We start from the raw sequence: 12,965 nt of genomic DNA, 5'->3' as shown, positions 1-12,965 counted from the left end.
GTCATCCCAAAGATGTGCATACTAAGTAATGGATTTACATCGAAAAACTAGAAGATTCTTATATAATTCTTTTGTTGTTTGTCCTCATGATAAGTTGATTGGATCAACTAATGTTGGGACTAAATCCCTAAATTCTAAAAATTATTGATGGTGAATGTGGGCTTGTTCACCTATCACATGATATGAAAAAAGAAATGCATTTATAAGATAACCACAAGTGCGTTTGTTGTCAATCTATAGTTTGGCATTCGCGAAATTGTGTGTGCAAGATAATTGAGATAAGAGCATAACTTTCAGAATATGTAATCAAGACATTTTATCTTGATAATATTAATAAATATTCAAGATTATGTGAAAATAAATGTCTCAGATAGATGGTGAAATCATTGCTTATGAGAACAAAGTTTCATGGTCTGAGATATATGTATTATATACTAAAGTAGTTGTATGCATCAGGCCAATAAATTATGATCGATTTTTCTTTCAATTGATTTATCAGGGATCAAATATTTTTCATCTGATAATCTTAGTGTGCAATATATGACTAATTAATATATTATGATGCACAAAGGTGAATTCTCCAAAATAGATTGATATATATGTTAGTTTGTCTAACATAAGGGGGATATAAAAGCAATATAAGAGTAGTAATGCTCATGCTAAATGTGTCTAAATGATAGAGTCTACGAGATGCATGAAGCATGATGGACTAAACGAATCTAAGAAAAAAATCCTTGAAAAAGGGGGAGTATCAAAGAATCAAAATGATCATAATAAGGAGACAATGTGCTCTTGAAGAACTTATGACATAACACTTCATGAAACCTCATGAGAAGGCTATGTACCTGAAAATAATGCAATGATGAGATCTAAACAAGTTATGCCGTATTGTGAATCATAAAAATGATATATCGTTGTCAAAATCTTTGATATAATAATGCGCAATTTTGTAAAAAATTATGATGATATGAATTATATGACTCTTAAAGCATGTTGGTGTAGAAATAATTATCAAGTGAAAAGTGAAATGATGCTTCTTGTTAAGCATAAAGCTTATTTGACTTGCAGTATAGGCACTAGAAGATGTCACATATTTAACATTGAATTTTGTCAATCACTTGACAAAATTGATATTTTTAATATCTGATGGGTTTAAAATCTAAAAGCATATACAAGTTTTTGGAAAACATGTTTATAATCTTCATATATAGATTAAAGCAATCAAGAATCTTTTGTATTGTTATACAAGTTGATAACTTGAATTAAAATTCTTGAAGAGTTTTTAAAATGCAATAGATTATTTGCTTAAAGAAGTCGAAGTAAGGAACTTGCAGAAATCTTTGATCTTAATGGTATTATTCATAAAAGGAGATAGAACGAAGAATATTCCATGAACGCTTTTCTATACTCATAGCTCCCAAGAATGGCGATATCAACCTGCAACAGGTTTGTTCAAGTAATAATATCTTTGATTTATCCATCAAGTCTCTATAAACTACAACATTCCAGAAAATGGTGCACAAGCTTGGAAAATAAAAATTCTAGTTTCTGGATTGATGTTCTCATTAGGGGGAGTTAGTTTCCCTCACAAGGTTTTGTTCCATTGGACTTTTCTTGTAAGATTTTTAATGTAGACATCCGTAATGCGTATTATTAGATATGTGTACTCGTTTTCCTTCACTAGATTTTTTTGTACTAGTTTTATCATGTAAGGTTTCAACAAGGCATATAATCTTTCAAATAAACATTCAAGGGGACTGTTATAAACATATTTGTATTATAGTGAATGTCTATTATGTTGAGTGGTTTAAGGGAGTAGTTAGGAATCCTTCTTGGAGACCAAATAAAATTTCCCCTATTAAAAAGGGGTTTTCCTTCCTTGTAAATCAGATTTATGAATCTCTAAATATTCCTCAAGTGAAATAAGAAGTCTTCTCTTTTCTCCTACTTTATTCTTCTTTCTTATTTATATAATCCCATAACAATTTTTTTGTTGTTTCAAAATTAATTTTTCTCATTCTCTAAATTTTGTTGGAGTAACAACGTAACAATAATGAAAAGTGGTGAACGTTTGACCTCAGACAAGTAGATTGTCTCTAAAAATTTTGTTTAGGTTGTAGTGGTATACATTTTAACGGTCTTAACTTATTTATAACTAATATTGATCATGGAAAATTTTCACATAATTATTTTCACAAGGACTTATTCTGACCATAAAATTATCAGATTCTATATGTTTTTATGTAAAAAAATAGAAAAAATGATGTTTAATCTGTAAGGACCCTCAAAATGAATTAAGCTGTATAGATCTTTACGTGTGCCTAAAAATTTAATAATATGTTAATGAAGTGTTTTACAGTGTGTATGAGTGATTTGAAGTGGTTTGGAGGTCAAACGTCCAAGACGTTCGAAAGTTAATCTTTAGACGTGCTAGTGTGTTGTAGTGTTTCTTTGCATGTTTTACATGTTGATTGGTACTCAAATTGATAGGTAAGGAACTTAACATGTGTATGATCATAATTAGGTTTGAAACGTCCGGGCACGACTCCTCAAGGACCACCCAAAGGGTCTTTGAGGAGGACCCAAATGCTGCCTAGACACTGCCTAGGCAGTGTCCAGACAACGACCCTTTAAACGACGGCTTGTGCATGTATCTATGCCCCGATGATTGGGGGTGTTTCTAAACATTTAGATGTGTGAGCTCAGCCCCATGATGTGAGTCTCTGACCAAAATGACAGAGCAGCAGGATGGCTCGTCGACCAGACGATGCCCCGTCGACAGCCTTCTATCGATTGATCCTGCAACCTGTCTTCACACGCTGCCAACTTAAAGGGGTGAATGGGAAATTCACCCCACATTCCAAAAAGAGTTGACACGACTGGAGTCTAGACCCCAGACGAGATCGGCGTCGTTGACCTCTCAGAGGTCACAGACAAGCCTACTTACGTCATTCTTACTTCGTCTAGGTTAACATTAGCAAAAAAATTTGAAATTTTTTGTTTCTTAACATACATACTATTCATTCTGTTAGATTCATAATTGTTCACCATCAACCATCTAACATTAAGATCATCAAATGAAAGAAATAGTTTAATATAGCATTAAATGTATACTTGCCAAAATGGTACCAATACAATGTCTGAACAAAAGTGGAAAGAAACGCTAGTGGAACATACTCCACTAGATCAATCCTATAACTAAGCTAGAATATAATGGGCAATAATCCTCGAAAGCATGATTGCCTACCAAGTCCGGATGAATGCTCCACGTCCGGATAGTTTCAGCGTCAACTTGTAGCTCTCGCGTCCACCTGTGCCTGCACCTAAAATTGTAGAGTTGTATAGGGTTAGTAAACACTTGTACTAAGTATGGTTATATGCAAGCACACACCAAGGACATGCATGAGTAAGAATAGATCTTTCCTAACAACATGATTATGGAAAGTCAAGTAAGTGGACTTGCCAAATTAGGATTAGGAAAGATAGTGAACTTTCCAGATTTTGATTAGAAAAGTGAGTGAGCTTTCCAAATTTGGATTAGGAAAGCCATGTCATGAGAGTAACATGCATCATCATACTTATTATATTGCACACAACATAAAACATCTTGCACATAGCACATAACATATTGCATATAGCACATAACATATTGCATATCATTCGTTCATACACCATGAGACCTTGGAATCATGGACTTGACATCAAGACTTCCCAAAATGAGGGCTCAATATATGGGACCTCAACTAGGGAGCCTTCTTTAGCAAACATAGAGTCTACTTCATTCATTCATACATACTTCATTTCATTTCTTTCATAGGCTAGTGTAAACACTTGCTATACCTAGGATGTAGTTTAAGACTTTCATCGGGTTCGCTGTGCAATAATCAAGAATGACCTAGTGTCATTACTTAAGTCTAGCTCACCTCCTGATTATCCTATCCTAACACCTTTGGTATCATTCATTTCATTATGTGCATTATTTGAGGCTGGCCTCATTCATTCATTGGAAACTTTAACTTTAACCGACATAGATCATGTGAGCATAATAAAATCAAGTGTCTCCCCCACACTGAAAAGAGGTGGAATCGACAACCAAAGTGACCCAAAACATGCTAGCGTACATCGGAATTGAATTCCACACGATCCCTATATTGGAAGTATAGGTTCAAAGACTAGGAGATATAAGGAGACCCATACCCGACATGCCGGACAGTCTCATCTCATGAGAGTTACATGAACCTCCGCCCTTCCCGAAAGAAGGCATCAGCGCTCATAGCTAGTCTATCAGTGCTCAGTATAAATTTCCATTACATTCAACTCATACGTCATGGAATCTGGCTTCTAGTATGAGGACATCATAGCTCAATAGATGATTTTTCATCTCATCATTAGTGTTAAGTGTGTTAATCTTATTATATCATTAGAGTGTTCATAGAGACTTGTCTCTTCATCAACTTTACACTCTCATAGGTGAGTACGTTTTGGTAACATTTACTTAGGCTCATTTGAGATTGCTCTCATCTTTTACATTAGTCTCATATTATGTTGTCACCAGATTCATTAACATTAGCACATTTGCTCTTCATAATTACTCACCCCTTTTTACGTGAATGTTCATTTCATCATATGCCAATGCACTTGGCCGTTTGTGTATTTCATACTCTTACTTAACCCTTCTAGGGTTTCAACATTTTTTTACATAATATTCATTTCATCATATGCCAATTCACTTGGCCATTTAGTGTGTTTTACACTCTTTCTCAACCATTGTAGGGTTACATATTTCATTACATACATCTTAGGTTCACTTATTTTTAAACATATGCTAGACTTATGGGCCTATACATACAAGCCATGAGGCTTCATTCATACTTCGTTAAGTGATTCATATCTTCCTAAGATTATGTAATACAAGACTTATGCATCTTGTATGTATGCCAAGATCCCGATTTCAATCTAAGTAGGTGACATTATTCTTGAACATTTAATTCACGTATGACTTATGTATCAATACGGAATTTGGGCAAGGGAACCCAATTTCGAATCCCTTAGACAACAATAACATTTTTTCATTTATTTTATTTTGGTCCACATGAGATTGGGACCCTAGATCGAGCCCCAACATTAACGTTGGCTTTATTTTTATCCTTTGAATTACCTCTTACTTGGCCGAGGGGTTGTGGGATCAAATCCCCACAACCCCTTTTATTATTTTTTTTTATCTATTTCTCCTTGTCTATTTTGAGTTGACTATGAGGTTGTGGGATAAAACCCCCCACAGCCTCTCTTTAATTTTCTTTTATTCTCCTCCTTAAATCTTCCTAAGAGGTCGTGGGTTCGATTCCCACACGCCTCCCCTTTATTTTTCTCTTATTCTCCTCCTTAAAGCTGCCTAAATAAGAGGTCATGGGTTCGATCCCACGCCTCACCTTTCTTTTCTTTTTATTTTCCCTTTATCCTTTACTCTCCTTCACAACTTTGAGGTCAAGGGTTCAATTCCCACGCCTCACATTCCTTTTCTTTTATTTTTTCTTTGCTTCCACTCGCTGCCTGGAGTTTGTGGGTACGATTCCCACACCTCCTATTTTATTTTTATTAATTTTTTGTACTTTACTTTTCAGCCAGCACACCCAAGATCAATCCCACTTGACCCTATTTCATTTTTCACGTTTTAGTGCTTTTCAAGGGTGAGGTCGCGAGTTCGATTCCTAATGACATCACCTAATTTATACCCATTTAAATTTCCAGATTTATACATCTATGTTTAGCCGAAAACAACTTATAATTTGCTGGAAATTGTCACATTTTTCAGCTCACTTCCTTCAACATTTGCACTTGAATTCATAGGGTAATTTGTAGATCATTTAATACATTTTGGGGTGTATTGTTCATCAATTCGTTTTGCCAAAAGATTGATACTTAAATCAGCCACACATTCATTTTAATGAACATCATGATTTACATAGGTTTATGCACGTAAAATGAAAACCAAAACATTATTAAATTTAAGCCTTAATCCGAGAATCTCATTCATTGTAACGTATTTGCACACTGACACACTTGCACATAATTTCGAATACATGGTTTTCTTTCATACGATTTCAAGTACACAAACATAACCATATCCATAACGAAAACATAACATATACCTAAATCTACCAGCAATCATACCCAACCTACGATTCATTGGGAGCTAGTGACAGGTGCATGCGAAAGGGGAAATAATCCTTGTTTTCGGATGAATACTATGAAACTTAAGGGGTCTATTGGGAAAGGGACAAAAAGAAAAGAAAACCCATACCTTTTTGACGTTAAACTCTTGAAATTGCTTCCTAAAAACTTCACCCAAGAACACGTCTAAGCCTCCTCAATATCAACTCCACTCGAATGACAACCTCCCTTAGCCTAGTGTGCGATTAACGTTTGTTTTCTTGTGATTTCGTGTGAGTTCTTCAAGTGTGAAGAACTTGGTTTATTTTTCTGCCTTTGTATCTTATTTTGGCAGATAAAATAAATGAGAAAGAACAAGAGAGATTGATCATGAGAGTGAAGAGATAAACATGAGAGAGTGGGAGTTGTAGGACGCTTAGGAGTCTAGTTTTAGGACGTAGTCAATAAGGTTTTGTTTATTTAATAAAAATTGATTTTTATTTTATTTTAAATAAGCTAATGAAAAATAATAATTAATTAATTACATTAATTGAATAGCTTAAATAAAAATCACTTTAACTCATTGCTTCCACCTAGGTTCGAACCCGGGTGGAGCAAGACTTCACTTCATGAGCCTATTTTCGGACCCCTCTCCCAAAATTTCCCTTCCACCTTATTTAATTAGATAATTAATTACATATTTAGGGTAATTACGATAATACCCTTAGCCAGGAATAAGACCATTTTACCCCTAGACCCTTCAAACCTAAGATTTTCCCTTTTCAAGTCCGGTAAAGACTCCTTCAAGTAAATCTTCATATTTGAGATCCCTACATGGTTGGACCCAACCTTTCCAAGCTCAAATAACTCCCCAAGTTAGTTGGCTTGGCTGTAGCAAGGGTTCCGAGGTCTGCTTCTACGTGCATCAGTTCGTGTGAACCTTGGTCTAATCATAGGCATTCTTGACACATTAAGCATTTCTTATCTTATCCATTTTTAGGGTTGTTACATTATCCCCCCTTAGGAACATTCGTCCCTGAATGACACTACTACTATATAGCATAATGCCAGTCAGATCATAACATAATCACTATGCTCAGTCAAGAATTAGCAACGAAAATAGAGAGATAAGGAAACTTAGACTTAAGAGTAGGAAGTCTAACCTCAAGAGCTGAAAAGATGAGGGTAGCGGGATCTCATATTGTCCTCGGCCTCCCACGTAGCACCCTGAAGAAGATGATTCCTCCACAATACCTTCAATGTTGCAACCTCCTTGTTTCTTAGCCACTTGACCTGTCTGTCTAAAATTTCAACAGGTACCTCCTCATAGGACAAGTCTTCATCAACCCCCAAACCTTCCACAGGTAAAATCGATGTTGGATGACCTAGGCACTTCTTTAACATGGATACATGAAAGAATAAATGGACAGAAGCTAGCTCCACTGGTAATGCCAAATCATAGGCCACCTCACCCACACTCTGTAGGATCTCGTATGGCCCAACATACCTCGGACTCAACTTCCCCTTCCTGCCAAACCTCATCACCCCCTTCATAGGTGATATCTTCATATAGACCTGGTCACCAACCTCAAACTCTAAGGGTCATTTTTTGTTATCTGAATATGACTTCTGCCGACTATAAGCAGTATAGCCAACCTGTTCCTAATCACTCTGACCTTCTCTAAGGCCTCATGGATGATATCTGAACCCAAAATGGATGACTCTCCAACCTCGAACCACCCAACTAGAGATCTATACCTCCTACCATACAGTGCCTTAAACGGTGCCATCCCAATGCTGGAGTGATAGCTATTACTATACGAGAACTCTATCAAAGGCAGATGGTCATCCCATCTACCCCTGAAGTCAATCACACACGCTCTCAACATATCCTCCAATGTCTGAATGGTGCGCTCTGCTTGCCCATCAGTCTAAGGATAAAGGCAGTACTAAGCTTTACCTGCGTGCCCAAGCTCTTCCGGAAAGATCTCCAAAAATGTGAAGTAAACTGAGCTCCTCTATCTGAAATGATAGACAAAGGAATCCCATGCCATCTCACAATCTCATCAATGTAGAGTCTCGCATAATCCTCGGCTCTGTAAGTGGACTTCACAGGGATAAAGTGAGAAAACTTAGTCATTCGGTCCACAATAACCCATATGGAGTCATGTTGTCTCCTCGTCCTCGGAAGACCAACCACGTAGTCCTTATTAATGGCCTCCCACTTCCAAGTTGGAACCTCAAAAATCTGAGTAAGACCGCCAGGCTTAAGATGTTCTGCCTTAACCTGTTGAAAATTTGGACACTTGGCCACATATTCTGCAGTGTCATTCTTCATGCCATCCACCAATAAATCTGCTTAAGATTATGATACATCTTGGTGGAACCTGGATGTATGGAATATTTGGAACCATGGGCCTCTGCAATAATCCTGGTCCGCAAATCATCCACATCTGGCACACACAGCCTATCCTGATACCTAAGTATGCCGTCACCTCCCAAAGCGAAAGACTCATTCATCTTTATCAACACTGAGTCCTTCAGCTCCATCAACACAGGATCGAGATGCTGACCCTGCTTGACTTCAACTACCAAGGATGATTCAGGACTAGGATGAACTGAAACACCCCCACTAGAAGAGTCAATCAATCGCACACCCAGTCTGTGTACATCTTTAACTAAATCTTTCTTCTCATCCACAACGTGAGTTGTGATTCCCATGCTCATACTGCTCAAAGCATCAGTTACAACTTAGCTTTACCTGGATGGTAGTGGACATTCATGCCATAGTCCTTCAATAACTCCAACCATCTCCGTTGACGTAGATTCAACTCCCTCTGTGTGAACACGTATTGGAGACTTGTGTGGTCTGTGAACACATCCACATGCACACCATACAAGTAGTGCCTCCACAGCTTCAGTGCAAACACCACAGCTGCCAATTCCAGGTCATGAGTGGGATAATTTTTCTCATGAACCTTGAGCTGTCTGGACGCGCAAGCTATCACCTTACTACCCTGCATAAGAACACAACCCAAACCAACCCTAGATGCATCACAATATACAACGTAACTCTCACCACATTTAGGTAACGTAAGCAATGGGGCTGAAGTGAGTCTGTCCTTGAGCTCTTGGAAAGTCTTCTCACAAGTCTCCATCCACTCGAACTTGGCCTTCTTCTTCGTCAAAGCTGTCAGTGGGGCAGCAATGGAAGAAAATCCCTCCACAAACCTGCAGTAGTAACCTGACAATCCCAAGAACTATGGATATCTGTGGGAGTAAGAGGTTTTGGCCAGTTCTTAACAGCCTCAATCTTCCTGGGGTACACCTCTACACCTTGGTCGGACACAACATGACCCAGGAAGGTCACTGATCTCAGCCAGAATTCACACTTACTGAATTTGGCATTCAACTGATGTTGTCTAAGTACCCGCAATGTTAGTCTCAAATGTTGTTCATGCTCTTCCTTGGTCTTAGAGTAGATGAGAATGTCATCAATGAATACTATGACGAAAGAGTCAAGGTACTCACGAAAGACCCTGTTCATAAGATCCATAAATGCAGCAGGTGCATTCGTGAGGCCAAATGACATAACTAAGAACTCATAGTGACCATAACGGGTACGGAAGGATGTCTTTGGGATATCTCCATCCCTAACCCTAAGTTGATGGTACCCTGAACAAAGGTCAATTTTTGAAAAGAAGCTATATCCTTGGAGTTGGTCAAACAAGTCATCTATTCTGGGAAGTGGATACGTGCTCTTAATAGTTACTTTGTTGAGCTGCCGATAATCGATACACATTCTAAGGGTTCCATCCTTCTTTTTCACAAACAACACTGGAGCGCCCCAAGGGGATATGCTCGGCTGAATGAAATACTTATCAGTGAGATCTTTTAATTGCACCTTCAACTCTTTGAGTTCAGCTGGAACCATTCTTTATGGAGGAATCAAAATTGGTTTAGTATAGGGTTCTAAGTCGATACCAAAGTCAATCTCTCGAGGGGGAGGGACTCTAGGCAAATCATCAAGAAATACATCTAGGAACTCATTCACTACAGGCACTAAGTGTATGGAAGAAATGTCATGATCTAAATCATTAACACTCACAATATGACATAATAACCCCTTGGACATCATTTTATTGGCCTTTAGGTTCGAAATCAAGGGATTAGGACAACTCGAGTTGTACCCCTCCCAGACTAGCTCTTCTTCATTAGGGAAACAAAATCTCACAACCCTACTACGACAATCCATGAAGGCAAAACATTTATGAAGCCAGTCCATGCCAAGAATAATGTCAAAATCATGCATGAGTTCAACTAAGTCTGCACACATAGTCTTACCACATACAACTATTGGGTAATCCTTATGAATTTTGTCAGTTCTCGCATTTTCTCCGAAAGGCGTACTAACCACTATAGGATCATGCAGAACTTCAGGCAATATCTCAAAAGTGAGAGCAAGCAAAGGAGTTACAAAGGAAAGCGTAGACCCTGGATCAAGTAAAGCATAAACAAAAGTTGAGAATACTTGCAGCATACTTGTGACCACATCAGCAGACTTCCCTGCTCCTCCTTGCCCTTCAGGGCATAGAATCTGTTCCTCTTAGAAGGCTCGGTGGTTGCTGCACCCTGTGGATTAGGCCTAGGCTGAGCATTACCTCCAGCCTGACCTCTGTTCTGTGGTCAGTCTCTAACCATGTGCCCACTCTTACGGCAACCAAAGCAGGCATTAGTACCCTGTCTGCACTCTCCACTATGAGCATGGCCACACTTAGCACAGTTCTTTTTGGGACGCTGCATCTCACCTCCATTGCTCTTCTTGGTCTCAGGTCTGCCTCCTCTAGGTGTTGTACTCCTTTGAGAATTAGAGTTCCCAGAACTCTGCTGCCCCTTCTTGAACCTGGGCTGCTCACGGACGCCAAAATTATTTATATGGCCTCCATGGCTGGGACCTGCATGATCTTGAGGCTTAGGCCTCCTAGCATCATGAATGCCCCTCTTTTTGCGGCTGTCCTCTACCTGCTGGACATGCAACATCAACCTGGAGAGGTCCATCTTATCATGGAGCATCACAAACCGACACTCCTCCTCCAGATCTCCGTTGATTCCTGTGAGGAACTTGCTCATCTCATCTCTGCAGTTAGATACAAGGGAAGTAGCATACCTGGATAGTTTAACAAACTTTAGGAATACTCCCTAACTGTCATTGATCCCTTCTTAAGGTTGATAAACTCCTCAACCTTTGCCTCCCTCATCTCCATGGGAAAGAATCTCGCCCAGAAGGATGTCTTAAACAACTACCAAGTGACCGGAACTCCACCCAAATCTTGGCTATCCTGCCACATCTTGCACAAAGTCTGTGCAATATTTTTGAGCTGATAGGAAGCCAGCCCAACCTTTTCAATATTTGTGGCCCCCATAGCCACCAAAATCTTATGCACCTCATCCACAAACTCCTGGGGGTCCTCTGAAGTCTTAGACACTATGAAAATAGGAGGATTCATCCTCGTGAAGTCTCTCAACCTGTCAGCCATGGTACGAACCGGTGGGTTCTCCCTCTGAACATTTTGCCGGTTGACTTGGTCAGTCATGGCCTGAGCCTGTATAGTGATGGCCTGTTCCATCTGGGCCAGATATGCCCTCACCTCAGCATAAGTCAACCCAGAAGGGTTAATCGGCATGGCTACTCCTTCAGCTGGAGCCTGGGGTGCAAGTTGATTGTCCCCAGCAGTTGCACCTCTTCTCATCTGACCAACGTTCCTCCTAGTATTCATTCTCTAAAAACAATAAGAATTGATGTTAGACACGCTCATAACACCAAGAAATCAGACATTAGGAAAAGCACGATAAGATCAGAAGAAGGGAAATTTTCCTACGCATCATGCAGTCTCTAATTCAGGATAGTGGTGCACTTCACTACCATGACTTAGAAACTACTCAATGTGGTTGATGTGAACTTATTATCCTCGGAATTTAACCTAGTCCTCTAATACCAACTTTGTCACGACCGGAGTCTAGACCCTAGACAAGACCGGCGTCGTTGGCCTCTCAGAGGTCGCAAACAAGCCTACTTACGTCATTCTTACTACGTCAAGGTTAATTTTAGCAAAAAATTTGAAACATTTTGTTTCTTAAAATACATACTATTCATTATATTAGATTCATAATTGTTCACCATCAAACATCTAACATTAAGATCATCAAATGAAAGAAATAGTTTAATATATCATTAAATGTATACTTGCCAAAATAGCACCAATACAATGTCTGAACAAAAGCGGAAAGGAACTGATACACCGTGGTTTCACGGTATAATTAATACTTTTTCCTTAAGCTTAGTGTGTCCGAAAAGCCTTTTTGTGCATATTTTTATATAAGTTTCTCTTTGTTTTGCAGGAAATCTGTCCAAAGCTGAATGCGGAGATTTTGAGCGAAGAAATGCAGAAGAGACCACCTACGGAGCTTATGACGGTCCGTCGTGCTTGTGACGGTCCGTAGGTGGCAGCGTAGTGCAGCTGCTGAAGGAAGATGGGGAAGTCTGACCAAATGTGGGATTACGAAGCTTGTGACGGTCCGCCATGGCTATGACGGTCCGTGCTGTAGGTTCGTCGTGAAGTTCAGAGAAGTGATCCCAGTACCCAGATTCCAAGAGTTAAAGTGTTTTGAAACGAAGGCCCTCGACGAACCGTTGTGCCTATGACGGTCCGTCATACTTGTCGTCGAGGGTAATGAAGAAGAGCAGCAGCAGAAATTGCACAAGTATGGGACGACGGAGTCCATGACGGTCCGTCGTGACCACGACGGTCCGTCGC

At 39.2% G+C, this 12,965-nt stretch overlaps 1 protein-coding gene across 1 annotated transcript; it reads right to left on the bottom strand.

Moving 5' to 3' along the window:
- Nucleotides 1–10,836: 10,836 nt before the first annotated feature.
- On the bottom strand, nucleotides 10,837–11,927 carry LOC107030123. Its single transcript, XM_015231515.1, has 2 exons — nucleotides 11,595–11,927; nucleotides 10,837–11,172 (listed from the first exon to the last, which is right to left on the bottom strand). Exons 1-2 carry the CDS (start codon nucleotides 11,925–11,927, stop codon nucleotides 10,837–10,839), a joined length of 669 nt encoding a protein of 222 aa, XP_015087001.1.
- Between the last annotated feature and the right edge of the window lie 1,038 nt (nucleotides 11,928–12,965).

This window comes from Solanum pennellii, chromosome 9 (assembly GCF_001406875.1).
Source record: "Solanum pennellii chromosome 9, SPENNV200".
Lineage (NCBI taxonomy): Eukaryota > Viridiplantae > Streptophyta > Magnoliopsida > Solanales > Solanaceae > Solanum > Solanum pennellii.
Note: the sequence above shows the minus strand (reverse complement) of the source record. Positions and strands in the feature narration are given on the sequence as shown.